This window comes from Saimiri boliviensis, chromosome 6, assembly GCF_048565385.1.
Source record: "Saimiri boliviensis isolate mSaiBol1 chromosome 6, mSaiBol1.pri, whole genome shotgun sequence".
NCBI lineage: Eukaryota > Metazoa > Chordata > Mammalia > Primates > Cebidae > Saimiri > Saimiri boliviensis.
In genome coordinates, this window is record NC_133454.1 from 90,533,535 (window position 1) to 90,552,401 (window position 18,867).

An 18,867-nucleotide genomic window follows, 5' to 3' on the forward strand; every position below is an offset into this window, starting at 1 on the left:
CATCCATTCCCAGAGTTTTCCTTGTTGAGAGATTTTTTTTGCTACTGTTTAAGTCTCTTGACTTGTTATGATCTGTCCAGTGTTCCTATTTCTTTCCTATTTCCTATTTAAAATTGGTAGGTTACCTGTGTCCAGAAATTTATCAATTTGCTTTAGTTTTTCCAATTTGTTGACATATAGCTGTCATATTAGTTTCTAATGATTGTTTTTTGAGACAGGTCTTGCTCTGTTGCCCAGGCTGGAGTGAAGTGGCATGATCATGGCTTACTGCAGCCTCAATCTCCTGGACTCAAGTGATCCTCTCACCTCAGCCTCTGAAGTAGTTGGAAGTACAGGTGTGAGCCACCATGCCTGGCTAATTCTTGTAGTTTTTGTAGAGATAGAGTTTTGCCATGTTGCTCAGGCTGGCCTCTAACTCCTGGGCTCAAGCAATCTACATGTCTCAGCTTTTCAAAGTACTGGGATTACAGACGTAAAACTACTGTATCTGGCCTAGTTGAATGATTCTTTATAGTTCTGTAGTATTAGTTGTAATGTCCCTCATTTTCAGCTTCTTGATTTTGTTTATCTCGGTCTTTTCTTATTTTGCCTTAGTTTAGCCAAAGGTTTGTTGATTTTGTTTATCTTTTCAAAAAACAAGCTTTTTGTTTCTTTGATCTTTTTTATTGTTTAAGTCTCAATTCACTTTAGTTCTACTCTGATCTGGATTATTTCTTTCCTTCTACTAATTTTGGGTTTGGTTGTTTCTTGCTTTTCTAATTTCTTGAGGTGCATCATCAGATTGCTAATTTGAAATCTTTCAATTCTTTTTATTTCAGCTTTTATTGCTATAAATTTGCCTTTTATTACTGGTTTTACTTTGCCCTGGTGGTTTTGATATGTTGTATTTCTGTTTTTCTTTGTTTCAAGAATTTTTATGATTACTATGTTAATTTCTTCATTGACCCAGTGGTCATTCAGGAACATGTTTATTTTCCATGTTTTTTAATGGTTTCCAAAGTTCCTCTTGGTATTGATTTTTAGTTTTATTCCATTGTGGTCTGCGAAGAAACTTGATATGATTTTAATTTTTAGGTGATGAACCATGAGAACATATAGACACAGGGAGGGGAGCATCACACACTGAGGTCTGTAGAGGGGAAATAGGGGAGGTACAGTGGGGGTTGGCGAGTTGGGGAGAGATAGCATGGGGAGAAATGCCAGATATAGGTGATTGGGAGGAAGGCAGCAAATCACACTGCCATGTGTGTACCTATGCAACAATCTTGCATGTTCTTCACATGTACCCCAAAACCTAAAATGCAATTAAAAAAAAGATTAAAAAAAAAGAAATTTGTTCAGACTTCTGTGGCCTAACATATGTTTTATCCTGGAGAATGTTCCATATGCTGATGAGAAGAATTTATACTTTGTCATTGGATATGTTGTTTTGCAAATGTCTTTTATGTCTATTTGGCCTTAAGTCTAGTTTAAATCCAATCCTTCTTTTTTGATGTTCTGTCTAAATGATCTATTTAATGCTGGCAATGGAATGTTGAAGCCCCCTATCATTATTGTATTGGGGTCTCTTCTCTCTCTCTTTCTCTCTTCAGATCTAGTAACATTGGCTTTATGAATTTGGGTCCTCCAGTGATGGATGCATATGTATTTACAATTGTTATATATATTTGCTGAACTGATTCCCTTATTATGATATAATGACATTCTTTGTCTTTCTTTGTTCTTTTTTAACTCAGTATCTATTTTATCTGATATAAACATAGTTACTTCTGCTCACTTTTGCTTTCTAGTTTTGTGGAATATCTTTTTCTATCCCTTTACTTTTAGATGGTGTGTGTTTTTACAGGTGATATTGTTTCTTATAACCTTCATATAGTTAGGGCTTTTAAAAAATCCATTCAACCAGTCCATATCTTTTACTTGGGAAATTGAAACCATTTATATTTGAGGTTGATATTGATAGATGAGGACTTACTCCTGTTATTTTGTTAATTGTTTTCAGGTTGTTTTATATACCCTTTGTTCCTTTCTTCTTCTTTTATTATTTTTGTAGTTTGGTGGTTTTCTGTAATAGTAATATGTTATCCCATTCCCTTTGTATTTGTTTATCTGCTCTACCAGTGAGTTACATATAAATATTATTTTCGTGAAAGTATAAAAGTAATTTTAAAAATGTATATATTGTCATTCACTTCTCAATGTAGGACATTGTTAAATTTTTCTTGTAGGTGAGGTCTAGTGGTGAAGCATTTCCTCGGTTTCTGCTTCTCTGAGAAAGACTTTGTTTCTCCACATTTGTGAAGGCTAGTTTTTCTGTGTATAGGGTTCTTGGGTGGCATTTTGTTTTTCTTTTGGAACTTTCAATATATCATCCCATTCTTTCCTGGTATGCAGGGCTCTGGTGCAAAATCTGCTGTTAGTCTTATGGAATATCCTTATATGTGATTTGATGTTTTCCTCTCACTGTGTTTAGCATTCCCTCTTTATCTTTGCCTTTTGAAAGTCTGACTGTAATGTGCCTTGGTTAAATTTATTTGGGGGCTCTTAGTTTTCTAAATCTGGATGTTCATATCTCTCACAAGTATTGGGAAGTGTTTAGCTAATATTATTAATTTATTATTATTATTATTTGAGACAAGGCCTCTCTCTATTACCCAAGCTGGAGTATAGTGGCATGAACATGGTTCACTGCAGCCTTGACCTCCTGGACTCAGGTGATCCTTGGACTCCAAATGCTCCCTATGTTGGGATCAGGATCTTTAAGGTCTGTGAGGCTCTTCTGTAGCTAGAATTGCTGCTGTCCATGGTGGAAATATGGTTACTGGCCATCTCACACTTTCTTTTTTCCCAGAATGTGAGTCCCACTTGGCTTGAAACTAATTGGTACTGGATGATTTGCTTTCCTCTCTTTAAGGCCTTTCTATGTTTTTGTACCTTAGAGCGTCTTCATAAATTTTCTACTGAATCCCAATAATCTAACTTAAATACTCAGTTTGATTTGTGGTTATCTACTGTTGCTTTTGGTCCTTTTTTGGGAAGGTGAGTGCTGGACACCTCTATTTAATCATCTTAATAACATCTGTCTCAATTCAGTTGTAATCACCATGCTATGATTAAGTTTGTTCTCAAGTAATTGTAGCACCAGTATTAGTAGAATTAGTAGAAGGAGTAGGAGTAGGAGCAGGAGCAGGAGCAACAGCAGCAATGATAATCAAATAGCTAACACTTGTAGAGCACTTACTAGCTGTAACATGCTGTAATAAGTTATCTACCATATTAATTAATTTAATTCTCACAACAATCCCAAGTGATAGGTTCTATCATTGTCCACATTTTATAATGAGGAGTCTTAGACAGAGAGGCTGGGTAACTTACTTAAGTTCAAATAGCTAGTAATTGGCAAACCAGGATCTTATAACCTAGGCTGGTGACTTTGGACTTCATACTCTTAACCTCTAGGCCAGTCCATCTTTCACAAGCACTTGTCATGTATTTTTCAGCATCCTTAGCAACTGGAAAGGAATGTGAAATTTCTAGAAGAAAACTGTATTTTCTTTGGCTGTCTCTCTTAAACGCTGTTTTGAAGATACTGGTCATTTTGAAAACTTAGGCATAAGTAAAGAAAATGAAATCTGGAAGTTCTATAGTCTTTGTTCTTTGGGAATAGGTCATGTATTCTCATTAAGTGTATAGATCTCAGTAGGAACTGGGGGCTAGAATACAGGAAGACAGTTCGTTGTTGGCATTATGATGTCGTTTCCACATGTCATGGTTTAGCTTCAGCCACATCCAAATTAACTTCCAGCTGCTCAGTAATGAGTTCATCTAGTGTCTACATTCACAATTTGAACTTCTCTGTTTACCAGTTCTATGATCTTAGGAAAGTTACATAAAGTACTTTTGTCTAAGTTTCTTCACTGTAAAATGAGCAAACTTATTTCATTTAATTACTGCGAGAGTTAAATGGTATAATATACATTAAATATTGACTTCAGTGCTTGTCATTCTCTAGGTTCAATACCATTATGTAACATATTAATAGATAAAGTGAAGATTGTGGAAAATATGCTACAATTCCTCTCCTCAAAGTCAATAACGGCATTGACAAAACTTGCAAATAACATCGCAATATATTATGATATCATTGCCTCCAAAAAGGAAAAGATAGTAAATTTTATGAAAGTTCTAAGATAGATGAAATTCTTGGTCTGGAGAAAAAGTGTGTAAGCCTTCATGATCATGGTGAGAGTATAGGTTTGAAGTGGTGTTTAAGGCCAGGCAAAGGCAGATAAACCAACTATGTTGTGAGAGAGTATTGTGGGTCAAGGAAACAACATGAAAAACTAGAGAGGCAGGAACAAACTGATATATGTGCAGGACAGCAATGATTCCACCTCATTAGAAAAAAAGATTTTCTTCAAGAGTATTGGAAGATAGGACACAGTAGGTAAAGGATGGATCAGGCTTTTAGAATGCTGCGCAGAACCATACCTTTCTCCAAACTTGAGCCTGCACGAGCAACTCTAATTGAGAAACCTTGACCAATCGTGAAAGATTATTTCAAATACTACCTCTTGCAAGAGGACTTTTCTCTTCTCTGCGTTAGAAGGAATTGCTTCCCTCCAATGAACTCAGTCTAGTTTATCTTTATTTCTCTTATCTGGCGTGACCACACATGCTAGTTTGCCTGGATCATTCTGAGCTATGCTTGTTATTCCAGTATAATTATTAGTAGAGCACCCTTTCATTCTCAAACATGTTCCATTTGTATGATAAAATATAAGGTCAACTACTTGTAACTCTTATCACTTCTCTTCTGTGTTCCAATTAGTTACCTCTATTAAAATATTCAGGGTAGCAGAGACTATATCTACTCATCTTTGTATTCCCCATACAGACCATAATAATTATTTATTAAATGAATTTAAGGAAGAGGACTGAAAACTCTTGGAGTATAAGTCTGAATTCTTAGACTTTTTAATGGTTCCAACATTGTCTGGTATTGCACCTGCACATACTAGGTACTTGATAGGTTTGTAAATTCGAGGAGACATGCACAGGGGCTTACTATTTCTGGAGTGTGCTGGAGATGACATAAGCACAGGCTAGAAGTATGTCCTCATAAATCTTTTCTTCTTTTCTCACTGCTTTGTGACCTGTGCACATTTCTCACTGATAGTTTGGGTTGGTTTTAAGGCCTGAAGAAAAATTTTATTTGGAAAATATCCCACGTGTTAAATCAAGAATCAGATGCATGTGTGTGTCCTACCTTTATTGTGTGTGCATGATTAAAACAGTTCTATTTTGCAGGATTTAACCTTTCTCATTACTGGGCCCTTGTTAGGAAATTAAAATAAAAGGTAATGAAGATGGACAATATTTCAGCTGATTAGTACATCGGTTGAACAATTCACTTACCAAACTATATTGAATATTTTGTTTTGCTCCAATTAGTGTTATTTCCTTGAGATTTATAGCTGGAATTTCTATTCTTGTTTTACAACTTTTTTATGATTTGAGTAGTCCTACTGCATTTTTCTTCTGAAAATTTGTGAGAAGTTATACTAGTAGATGTTAAAAGGAATAAAGAGCATAAACTTTGCCATATTGTTTGTTTATAGAATATTCGAATAACTGTATAAACTTACTGAGTATGAGAGGAAATTATAATTATCATGAAACCTTAGTTTCTAACTTGGAATCTTTTCATCTGTTTTGTCAGGTTAGGTGGGGTTCCCTCTAGGTCTTATGGATTAAGAATGCCACAGCTATTTGAATATATATAACCATATCACTGCATGGCAGAAAGCTACCCAGAGGTTAGATTCTCAACCCTGTGAAAGCAGGCTACGTGGAGAATTAGAGTTATACTGCTGAAGGCCTTTAAACAGAGGCCTCAGAGTAAATCCTTTCCCTATTCTCAGCACAATCCTGTGCTCACCAGCCTTTCCTGTGACCAGTGGTACTCCTTTGAAAATTTTGTTGGGAAATTCTCCTTTGCTAGGCTATATTCACTGGCCTTCCTCTGCAGTTTACAGCCATGGAATCTCTCATATAGGTTATTATTTTTCCTCCTTTGTCTTTCTTTCTTTTCTTTTTTAACCTGAATGGAATGTTTCCCATTGTGGACATTTTTCAGCATTGCGAACATTGTAAGCTGGCTAGTTGTTTTGAGCTCTCCTGCACATTGTGCAATGCTTTGCAGCATCCTGGCCTTTATTCCCTAGATTTCAGTATCACTTTCTCTTCTGAATCATGGCAACCAAAAATACCCTCTGACATATTATATGTTTGTAGGGTGAGGCAGTGCAAAATTCTCCCTGTTGAGAAACATTACCTTGGGATCTGTGTGAAAAGCTTTTTAGAAAGTGGGAGAAACAATGGCCTTAGGGCAGCACTTAGCAATCCTGTGATGTGTGTAACTTGTGTGACTTCTCTGACACTGTTTCTTTACCTGCAACATAGGGATAATAACATCTTTAGTTCAGAGTTTAGATTTCAACAGAAACTTTCAGGCAAGGCACATGGTAAGGTACTAACAAGTGGTAGTTGCTGTCATTCTTACTTGGTGAATTCCAGCTAAGTTTCCCAATACCGGTAATTCCAACCTATGAAAAGGTGTTTCTCTTTTTTTTTTCTCACCCTGGAAACAGAGCACGATGAATGTGGCAGTGGCCAGCACAACTGTGATGAGAATGCCATCTGTACCAACACTATCCAGGGACACAGCTGCACCTGCAAACCGGGCTACGTGGGGAACGGGACCATCTGCAAAGGTAGGCTTGCCACCTTAGGGGGAGAGCTGTGAGCCCCCATTCTGCCCGGGCTCTCGGCACTCATGTATCGGAGTTTGCTGCTCCTGGTTTAGCAAGGGTGCTGTGCCTCAGAGAAAAAGAAAAATGCTTCAGGTTTAGCTTTTGAGTTGAAAGAAAAAGGTGTAGGTGTGGGTCAGGGTCACAGTTACACAACTTGATGGCTCTGTTTAGCTTTGCCTGTTGGCCTGAGTTTGGGAGGGAAGCTTCAATTATGGACACTGGCTTTTCTTTCCTGTGAGCTTTCCTCAGAGGGCAAGTAGTCCCTGTTTCTGTTCACACTTGAGATATCTGCTTGGGTAGGAAAGTTACAGTTGTAGCCTCTCTCAGTGTCTGAGAGCAGTTTATCAATTCAGAAGCCAGTGCTCTGGCTTCCCTTAGCATTTAGTATAAAATGAAAATTCCTCCTTCTGGGTTATGAGGGCATTCAGCATCTGGTCCCTGGCTTCTCACAGCTGACACCTCTCTTTCCTCTCACCCTCAATCCCTTTACCTCAGCCTACTGGGTCCCTGTGACTCCTTCAGCATTGCTATTGTCTCAGCCTCAGTGCTTGTGTCTTTCATGTCTCTACTCAAATATCCCATCATCACAGAAACCTTCTTTGACCACCCTATCTAAAACAGCAAACTTAGTGCCTCTTAGCCCGTACCATGCTTGGTTTTTTCCTTCACAAACACAACCTGACAGAACATTACACATTTATGTGTTTGCTTGTCTCTGTGTTATCTGCCTCCCCACTAGGATGTAAGCTTCATGACAGTGAAGGCTTGATCTTGTCCCCCTGCTGTCTCTGGTGTTTAGAGTGGTCCCTTGCACACAATAGATGCTTGTTTACTATGTGTTAACTCACCAAATTATCAAAGAGGAAAGGCACAATCACAATGAAAAACATAGGCAACAGGAACAAGAAACCGAAAAACATCCTATGAAGTAGGTATTATTATCATCCTCATTTTAGAAGCAATAAGATTGAGATACAGAGAGGTTAAGTAACTTGCCCCAATACAAGTAAACACATTATCAGTATTCCTCTGCAGGGATGAAATGCTAGTAATGAGTGAAAAATACTTTACAATGATTAAGTCACCATATTTATGGACTGGATTGGGGAGGAATTTAAAAACATTGATTTTATTCTGTGTTGGTTAAGATGAGGCAAGCAGAAAGCCTAATACATGACCGTGAGTGAAAATTGGTAAAACTCTTATTTTTTAACAGCGATTTGACTAAATTTATCAACATTCAAAGTAGATATTCTATTGATTCCATCAATTTTACCTCTCGAAATTTATTCTAAAAAGCACAGGCTCGTGAAGAGGGGAAAATGTACGTAGAGTGTTTCTTTGCAGCATTGTTTATATTCACTGAAAACTGGAAACAACCAAAATAGCCATCAGTCATGGAATGATTACATTTATTTTGGCATATGCATTTTGTAGAGTAGAATGCAGTGGTTTAAAACTCTAAATGTTTGTATTTATACACATGCACACACACAGATGCATACATACACAGACACATGGCATTGAAAGATACCCAAGACATATTTTTGAGAAAAAAGAAAAAATCAAATTCAGAACAATATAGGATATAGTGTCATCAAATATCTAAGTTAATATTTATAAATATCTATATACATATTTACGTAAATGCATAAAGACTGGAAACGTGCAAACTTATTACCTATGGGTGTGTGAAAGAAGAAAATTCACTTATTGCTATGAATTCCTTATTAGTTCATTTCTTCCAGTGGTCTTTTATACATGAATATTTGTGTGTATTTTTTCTAAAGTACCATGAAGCGAGTAAACTAGTGCTCAGCTTTTTTATATCTGAGGATATTTACAAAGCAAAACAAGGAAACAGAAACGTTAATGTAATTCCATGGATTATCAAGCCCACTGCTGGTACCTGCATGCTGGTGTTATAAATCTGAGAACCAACATAGGGATTTTAATGTACTTTTTTCAGAATTATGTTACCTCATAAAATAATATTAATTGCCCTTGTCCAGTGAATTTGTATTTGCCTAGTTCTCTCTTGCCGTTGTGATAAGTGACGGTTTCACCTTCGTGGAATTTTGTAAGTCCAGCTGTGAAAAAATATGAGTTCAAATAATGTGCCTGGTATCCACAGACTGTGAGGGGAAACATATCTTGCTTTGTAAGTTATGAGTTAGGGAAAATAATTTTCTTAAAGTGGTTCTCATAATCAATTATGCTGACCTCAGTAAGGAAAAGTCTTGTGTTTCATAAAGGCGGCATGGGAAGGCAATATGGTGGAGCTGAACAATTGGACAAAGAGCTTGTACTCTTTACACCTGCTTTAACTACCGATACTCTACACCTGCTTTCATTACTGGTGAATTGTAACTTTTATATTTTTATATATTAAAATTTGGTTAGGGCCAGGTGTGGTGGTTCATGCCTATAATCCTAGCACTTTAGGAGGCCGAGGGAGGTGGATCACCTGAGGTCAGGAGTTCCAGACCAGCCTGGCCAACATGGTGAAACCCCATCTCTATTAAAAGAAAATACAAAAATTAGCTGGGCCTGGTGGTACATGGCTGTAATCCTAACTATTCAAGAGGCTGAGGCAGGAGAATCGCTTGAACCCAGGAGGGGGAGTTTGCAATGAGCTGAGATCATGCCGCTGCACTCCATCCTATGGGACAGAGCAAGACTCCATCTCAAAAAAAAAAAAAATTTGGTTAGTATCACTTTTCCTGCTTATCCAACAGTATTACTGCATAGAACCACTAAGGGAATATATATTCAGTGTTTGAAACCATTAAATGCTATGCAAACTAAAGACTATTATTAGTGTTATAATATGGAAGCAGGAAGAAGATGGCAGTTTATGGCTTTCTGCCTGAAGTACCCAAATTTGTGTCTCAATTTCAGGGTGCACATTTTATAGTTAACTTTGCCATCTGTAACTGAAACATTTACAGTGGGAATTGGACAAGAATAACCAGACAACTTGAACTAAGACTTTTTTGTTTCTTTGAGACAGAATTCTGCTCTGTCATCTGGACTGGAGTGCAGTGGCTTGATATCGGCTCACTGCAACCTCCACCTCTCGGCTTCACGATTGTCCTGCCTCAGCCTCCTGAGTAGCTGGGACTGCAGATGTGCACCACCACACCCAGCTAATTTTTGTATTTTTAATAAAGACGGGTTTCACCATGTTGGCCAGGCTGGTTTCCAACTCCTGACCTCAAGTGATTTGCTTGCCTCAGCCTCCCAAAGTTTTGGGATTATAAGCATGAGCCATTGCTCTTGGCAGAACTAAATCTTTTTAAGTGTTAAATATAGCAAAGCTTTTCTAGATAGACATGGTCTTGTTCATAGACTTGACTAAATATTGGTAGAAGTAAACAGTTAACATGCCTTTTAGTAAGCATTACACAAGGCAGCAGTTTCTAAAACAATACTAACTGGTTTGAATTTTCTCAGATGGGCTTCCATGGTGGTTGATGCCTATGTAAGGCATCTTTTCTTCTTTTGGATGGAAAATACTTGTTCAGCTACAAAAACTCTCACTAAGTATGTGCAAGACACCTTGATGTATGTGTTTGTATATATTATCTCATTTAGTTCCCACCATAACCTTGAGAAGTTGATGCCATTATTCTATTTCACAAGTAAATTTTGAGTAAGACACAGTTGAATCTGATTTAACTCAACTACTGGAACTGCTTTTAGTTTGTTCCCTCTCTTTCCTCCTTTTTCCTCCACCTTTTTCTTTCTTCTTCCTCCCTTGGCTGTTCATCATTTAATCTGTCACACACATTATATTCTAACTAGAAACTAGAGAGAAAACAGAAAGGAAGGAGAGTGCACAATGACAATCTAGATTTTTTTTTTTAAGAAACTACTCACATATTTAATAAATAGACTAAAGTCGTTCTGAAACTATACAACTTGTTTTGCTTGGTATTTTGGCATTTGAGTTTAAATGGACAAAACACTTGCAAAGAGTTTGAAGTCAGATTCGCATTACCTGACATGAGGGTTAGGCTTATCTGCAGCAGAGTGTTTATCTGCTTTCCCAGTCCTGCATTAATGCCAAAACAGAAAGTGAGCTTTACCTAGGCAGTTGTCAACATGTAGCCGATAGACTAAGTCTTCTCTCTTATCTGTCATTAGCTGTGGATAGGTTGTGGTGATCTTTGAGAGCATTCTTGTCTTAATTACTGATAAAATCTACAGTAAATATGAATTCTGTGTCTGGGTACCAAAAGAGCAAAAACAAATAAGACAAGGCCCCAGGGATTTCACCATTTAGTGTTGCAGAAAGATTTTAACAAATTTTTCCAAACCAACAGAATATTTACAAAATGGTATTATCGCATGTGAAAGAGGCTTATAAAGAATTACTGAAAATACAGAGCTATGTGAAAAGCAAATGCACTAGTTAGGATTCCTTTGGTTGCAAGTAATAGAAATCCACTGGGAAACTGGCTATGTAATTTGTAGAACCCAGAGAAAAATGCAAGCATAGCCTCCTTGTTCAAAAAGCAGGAAAAACTTGCTAATTATTAAAGATATTAAAATACAAGGCTTTAAATTTTTCCCATGATCTCACTCTTCTCCGTCATGAAGTTTTGTATTTGCTATTTAATATTGCTCCCTTAGCCTTGGGGATATTTTGGGGTGAATGCTGGCCCTATAGGAGCTTCAGGCCCATCTTGCCACTTGGTATACTCATGTGGCCCACTCACTTTGGAGCTTCTCACTACCTGACCCGTGCACTATGATTGGGTCTAGGACAAGGAAGTTGAGGCAGGTATCTTCCCTTCTCTCAAGAAATCGTCTAACCAACTTTAATATTAACTGCCTTTCAAAGAAAATCACTACAGTAAAATTCAGTTCACCATAGAAACTCCAGGAATAGAGATGAAATTTTTATTCTAAGGCTCTTTAGAATCCTGTAGTGCTCTGAGGCCATTCATTATGAGTATGTTTGCATTGAGTGCATGTGCAGACAAGCTGCTTCCTGGAAATTTCTGTTTGATGAGCTGGTGATAAACTGTGTACAAGGAAAACACAGAAAGCCAGAAACAGAAGGCCAGAGGTTTGATATAGACAGAAAGATTAATGTGACAGTTCTTACTAAAGATGTAAACACAATCCGGAATTAAATAAGTCAAATAAACTAAACATCTCACATGTACAAAGATGTTTTCCAGAGGCTCACAGGCAGTATGAGAGAAAGGGAGAGAGAGACGGAGAATGGAAAGGTAAGTTGTCATAGTAAGGTATCACCAAGGATAATAAACTTTATAAACTACTGGGCTGTGAAGCAGAGAAGATGAAATTTGGGGAGTTGGAAGAAGAAAGAGGAATAGCAAGCCTTTGGCAAAAGTACTTAACAGCACTCTAGACATAGTTTTGAAATGTGATTAATGTAATGAGGAAGAATTCGGGAAGGTGCCAATTTAAAATTCTGCCCTTAGGTGCCTTTATTTAGACAAAATATTGGAAAGAATGATGAGAGGCAAGACTGTCTGATATTAGGGGAGGGTTTGACTCAGTTAGGGCCAGGCCCATTTGTAAAAAACACATTCATATTGAAAACCAAGGAAGGATTGTGAGCATATTTCTAAGAGGGCTCTTCTGGTTATAGAGCAATTTCATAACAGTTTAAGAAAGGATTTGAGACTGTACCTCACATAGGATTGATTTATAAAGTCAGAAAGCAGGTAGATTAGAGATGACTTAGGGTCAGACTCAATCAGTCAGAAGAATCTTTGCAGCATATGTGGACTATGCTCATTGCAATTAGAGCGAGTTAAAATTTCCCACCTATAGAGGTTGACGTCGGGGGAGGTGTACCTTTGATAAGGTTTAAGCTTCTCTTCAGAGTCATATTGAAATAATTGAACCAGGTGATATTACTATAAGGAATTTGAATTTTAAATTTCTTTAGAACTATTTAGATGATTTGACTCAATAAGCCTAAAGACAAGACTGATGTAAATGTGGATGACAAAAATCCCTTCTTAGTTAAATTTCATCAGTTATCACAAAGTGCTCTTAACACAGGGATACACATTTTTAACATATAGTGGTAAGAATTCGTTTGTCAAGGGTATACAGAACCTTAATGTCATGCTTAAATGGGTATGGAATGATGGAAAAAAAATACATATTTTTTCTCTTAATCTATTTTCTTTTGAATAAAGTCTAAACTTATTAGCAAGCCACTCAAGGCCCTGTGACATGTGGTTCTGTATGGATAGTTTGAACCTCATCTCTTATGGTATCATCTTTTCCCATTACCTTGCCAGTCACATCTGAGATTGAACTAATCATTCTCCCAAAAGACTAGGACCAATGAATGAGTTCCTGGCCACTTTCCCTCTCCTTGGGATCATTTATTATATGGAGTGCTTAATTCGATCCTCCTCTTATTCCAATTGAAATCCTATTCATCCCTCACAGTCCAGCTCAAGTCCCATTTTTCCTTGATCTTCTGAGTCAGAATTAATTGTTTGTCCTCTCAGTTTTGCTTCTAGTATTCAATATATCATGTCTTGTTAAATTTAGCTATTTATATTTTAGCCTTTGCCACATAAAACCGTGTGCATAATGGGTGCTCAATAAATACATAGATGCAAAATGAGAATGGGCCAGTTGATTTGATGTAAATCAACTGTACTCTTGTAGCTTGATTTATTAATTACTATGGAATCTACACCATTATTCTGAAAAATCAAAGGAAAATTAAAATTGTGAAGTAAATTCTTGTGTAATATGTATTTAAATGTTTTGGAAAATCATCAGTGGACCTGCTATTTAAATTCAAGGACATTGTCTTTTGCATACACAAAATTTATTCTATTTTATGTTTAATGCCTATAAATATTGAATGTCCAGTAGACGTTGAATATAATCATATCAGAAATAATGAAATCCTTTGGCGTATTTTGAGAGGCAATAAGCAGCCTAAGTGTAGCTTCCTTTTTGCATAATGTCTATTTTAAAATCTTCTTTATTGACCTTTTTAGACTCATTCAGTTATTCCGCAATTATATTATGATCTAGGTTTAGAGCTGGGTGGTACTGAATACACTGGACAGCCAAGGCAACAAGGGAGACGTGACAAGTTACTGAACCCACATTAAGAAATGAAAGAAGGCCTGCCAGCCACTTGGGAGAAACATACTTTTGCCTATAGTTTGCCTTTTAAGAAGGCAAGTGTAAACAAAGAAAAGCCAGTGTAAACAAAGTTTTACAGCGTGACTTCGGGACTGTAGATTGGCCGGTTCACATCCTTCCAATCTGTAAAATATCTGTGGGCTGATTTTTACTGATATATTGGCCAAATATTTATTATAGCTTTTTATCCCTTTTCCTGAGATGCGTTATGATGCAGCCCTCAGCTGTTAATATATTTCTTGTCCATGGGATTCTGAAATTAGTCCCCAGGAGGGCAAGGCGCAGGACTGTGACTGACCCACCCTGCTCATTCTGCGGAACATTCAAATTGGGCAACTCCCTATACCTTGAGACTCTGGGATCTGAAATAATATTATCAAGGTAGAAAGAACAACACACATTTTCTGTAATTCTCCTTGTTACTTTAGTTTTGTATTAGTAGTACCCCAGGCACTCAATTTTCTGATTAAATCTCTTTGGGATGATCAACATTCTGAGATACTGAAGGCTCTTTACAGTAGAACTCTTAAACATGGTTCTAGATATATTTTCAAGAACTCCCTTTCCACAAAACTGAATGAATCTTACAGGTACCTATTCTCTTTAGTTTTATAATTCAATCTTTTTTCTCTTCTTAGAGTGCCCATCTATAATATCATTAATTTTTTGGCTTGCTGGAATTAATTTATAAATCAAGGCAATCATTGTAGAAATTATTGAACAAATATTTATTGTGTGCTTACAATGGACAAGGCACTATGCTAGGCTCTGGTTAGCTAATTGGAAAAAGACAAAGGTAGTCTAATGATCAGGCTATAGTCTAAATGGAGCTAAACCTCTCTGAAGCATTTAAAATCATCAATCCTTCCTTACTCTAAACATTTTATTTCAGAGATGCTCATATTCTGCTGGGTTTCCTCCGATCTCAGGTACCTCCTTTGATTATTTGATGGATTCTTTTTTGTAGTCAGTAAGGGCTGTACTGGCTCAACATTTCCTTTCTCTTTTTCCTTGTCTAGCTAATTCTGTCCAAATATAATGGCTTTAAATACCATCTATATGCTAATGACTACTAAATTTATATCTTCAGCCCCAACCTCTTCCCTGATTTCTCCAGAGTCACATAATCAGTCATCTACTTGAAATGTCCACTTGGATCCATTACAGGTATCTCAGACCTAGCATAGCCAAACAGGATCCTTGGTTCTTTCTTCACATAGCAGACTTCTAATTTCGATTTCTTTCCTATCTTAGACAATGGGATTACTATTCACCAAGTTGCTCAGATAAAGCAATCTAAGCATTTTCCTTGATTTCTCTCTCTCAGATTTGTTGTCAACCCATCAACAAGTCTATCGTCTCTCCCTTCACAATATCTCAAATACAGCTATTTCTTATCGTGTTCATAACTTTGTCTCAGTTTAACCCATGATCATCTCTCCATGGAATATTGCCCTAAAAAGAGCTGGATGTAGAATTTTGGAGGCTGTGGAATTGATGGTGAAAAGATGAGATGGTTATAATATGATAACTTCTGTTTTCTCAATAAAATATAAAATGCAGTCATATATTGAAGAATGAGGTTAGGATTGATGGTGAAATCACTGATAAGGATGACCAGAGAAGAAACACTTTAAATGAGAGGTTGTAGTGGAGAGGGGCAGGTAGAGGGAAGGGGCAAAATGAGCTTCACAGGTGAAAGGGGCTTTGCAGGAGAAAGAGGATCTAGTCTCGAAATGAAAATGGAAAACAAAAAGTATCACCTCTTTTTCTGAGATTCAAAGAATTATAAAGAAAAATATAGCCTCTGCCTAGGTGGGCAGCAGAAGACCCAATTATTAACTAAGATGGAAGACTGAAGAGGTTGTTGTAAGAGTTGCTGCTGATAAAAAGAGAATTCTTTTATAACCATTAGGGGCATGGACTTTGGAGGAAGATACGTTGGGTTCAAATTCTGGTACTTCTGTTTACTAGCTATGTGATCTTCACCTATGAAAGGTGGCTATAAAAGAACATATTTCAACATATAAGTTTATATATCTAAACCTCAATTTCTTTATTTTTAAAGGAGAACTCTAAGGGTACTACTTTATGTGACTTTAAAAATTAAATGAGATAATACATTTATAGTATTTAGCTTAGTGTTTGGAACAAAGTAGTTGCTCAGTAGACATTAGCCATTGTCAATATTATTGTTAGCATAATTACAAATCCACTGAAATTTTTCTTCTTACCATCTTTATTGATATCATTACTTCTCTCTTAGAACCTATGGTGTTTCTTGCTCTGTAGTACTTCATAAACATTATGTATATGCTACACACATATTTATACATATAGTAATTTGCTCTCCTTATTTAATGCTCTGCCTTTTTGACATATATGTTGTATATATTATTATATTTCCCATCATACCTACAACAGAGATGGATCATCTCAATATATATTTATTGGAAAAAATAAAAATGAATAACTCAAACTTTATAATCCAAGATACTGCCATATACATCTTCCCACCCAAGTGTGGCATGTTCTCTTGAATAGGACATTGTCTTTTCATATGTGTCCTGGCCTAGTTGTGACCAGTGGGAAACATTTGTGAGACACAGGTCAGTATTCTAATATGTAGCCTGAAACAGCATGGAATAAATTTCTTTGTAGGTCATTTAACTCTGAATCATAAATAAAATCAGGATCACTTTGTTCCAGAAAAATGGAATAGTACTCTACCACTGCTTTTTGGAGGTATGAGGTATCATTACTCTTTTCTCCACTTCTACACATTTGACTCAGTAGGTGATAGATACAGGACAGCGTGGGAATCACAGTCCCACATCTATCTTGGTTCTCTTTGAATCAAGTGAACCAAGATAGGCAGTTTTTGGTTCTCTGGGACCATCAGACCCCACTGCAGGGCTGGCCTCTTCTCACTTCTCAGTTGTAGGAGGAGAAGGTGGAACCGGGGATGCAGAGAACTGTGAGATATTTGCTCTACTGATGATGTAGAAATGGAGATTTCCCTACACCTGAATGTGGGAGGTCCAAGTAAAGAAATGGCTAGTGCCTTTCTGGAATCAGGGTCTCTGGCAAACATGAACCAATCTTCGTCATACTTGCCACATAGACATTCCTCCCCATAAAGTCAAAAGCTATTACTTGGGTAGTAAAACAAATAGATTTAAAGTAATCATTCCATTACCATTCCCTCCTGAAGTCTGGAGAAGATAAATGATAAGGACCTTCTCTCACCCTCACTATTCCACCCCCATAAATGCTACGCATTTTAGATGTACTCTTCATACTGTTTGACTGGTAGTACTGTTAACATGATTATTAACTGCCGTATAAGCAATGTTAAAATAACTTCAAATTGTTTTGCAAAATCTCTGTCGTAAAAATGCTTACCAGCAAGCACTGATACTAAATTTAGATATGGGAGTATTAGTTATAATCCTGAAGGGAGAGGGGGAACTTTATAATACCTGTTTAGTTCTAAGACAAGGAAGAGTGTTTAGGCCCTGAGAAGGTTATTATGCTTAAAGTTCTGATCATGTTTTCTTTGAAAAATGTGTCTCAAACTAGAAAATAAAGCTAATGATCTCATCTAAGTTATCTAGAGACATTTATGTTTATCAGTTTGATAAACAACTGCAGGTAGACACGGAAGCTGTATTTGCAGTCTTGAACCCAGCAATAGTGCATTAACAAGATTGGGCCAAGGCAAAGGAACTTATGTGGCACGAGATACAATATACTGATTGTGTTCTTTTGGCTGAACAAGGTGGACCTCGATGTAGTCTCGTCCTGGCCTTTAATATTCCTTTCTTTCAAGTGCCTTTCTAGTGAGCAAAAACAGAGTCTCTTGAATGCACTTAACACTTATTTTCCATCACTTACCAAATCGGTGCTTACTCTTTTAAAGTTTGCAGCCCAGTAGATAGTAACTACATCCCTAGAGGCTTAAGGGAAACATGTTAAACCAGATCAGCTTGTATCTCAGAGGGAGTGGAAATCTGACACAGACAAGTGCTGATTCTTTGGAGTGCATCTCCAGGCTGCACTTTGCTGAGTTACATAGATGTTTGTTAACCATAATTGTCACATCTGAAATGACCCATAAGATTAGCAAAGCCATATAAATATATCATTCAATTTTATTTTAGAACAAGTTACCAAACATTGACTTTCTCTCAAGCAATCAGAATAAGATTGTTTTCCTTTTCTTAGTAACAATTCTCAATGGACCAGGAGACTTTAGGAAACATTGTTGAAAGATTTCATTGTCAATCTGTAGGTTATCTACTGGATTATGATCTGTTTTGGGTAGCAGTCATTTGCAAAATATTCACAGTATTTAACAGCTGCTGCTATTATAAAATGGCAGCCAGTTCTACTTGATATGTCAATATCAACTCAGGTTATGGGCAGAGTATTTAAGTAGAGCCAAAGAACTATTTCACCTGGTTGGGTGCCATATTGTAAGGCAAGGTTAGCTTAAATAGGTCTGTTACCTTTTCATGACCATTATACTATGTAAAGTAGCCTAGGCATAGGCCAAGTGCTGTTACTGAATCTGCTTGGTCCACATATTTTAAGAGGCTTCTCTTGACTCAGGTCTGTTTTAAGGCAACAAAGGATAAATTGAAAAATGTTTACAAATAATGTGTAAGTGTCAGCATAATTTATGGGTAGTGATATATGTAGTCTTTCCTCAGTCAGAGATATTATTGGTGGAATGTTTAACTGTAACTGACCAGTAGAATGTGTGTGTTTCTCACTTGCCTGTTTTCAGATTTCTACTTATTTCTATCCCAAACAGAATTCTACGTTTTTTTTTTTTTTTCATTTCAGTCCTGTGCATGCCACTCTGTTTGCTTTCTGCAATAAA

The 18,867-nt window shown here is 36.9% G+C and overlaps 1 protein-coding gene across 3 annotated transcripts in view; it reads left to right on the top strand.

Annotated features, from left to right (window-relative positions):
• NELL1 (neural EGFL like 1) overlaps window positions 1-18,867 on the top strand; it is an 880,670-nt gene that overhangs the window by 531,083 nt on the left and 330,720 nt on the right. For all 3 annotated transcript variants that reach the window (XM_074401240.1, XM_003919918.4, XM_003919919.4), the window contains one exon: window positions 6,654-6,776. In XM_074401240.1, the coding sequence (XP_074257341.1) occupies window positions 6,654-6,776 (123 nt within the window). The remainder of the gene's footprint in view (window positions 1-6,653; window positions 6,777-18,867) is intronic.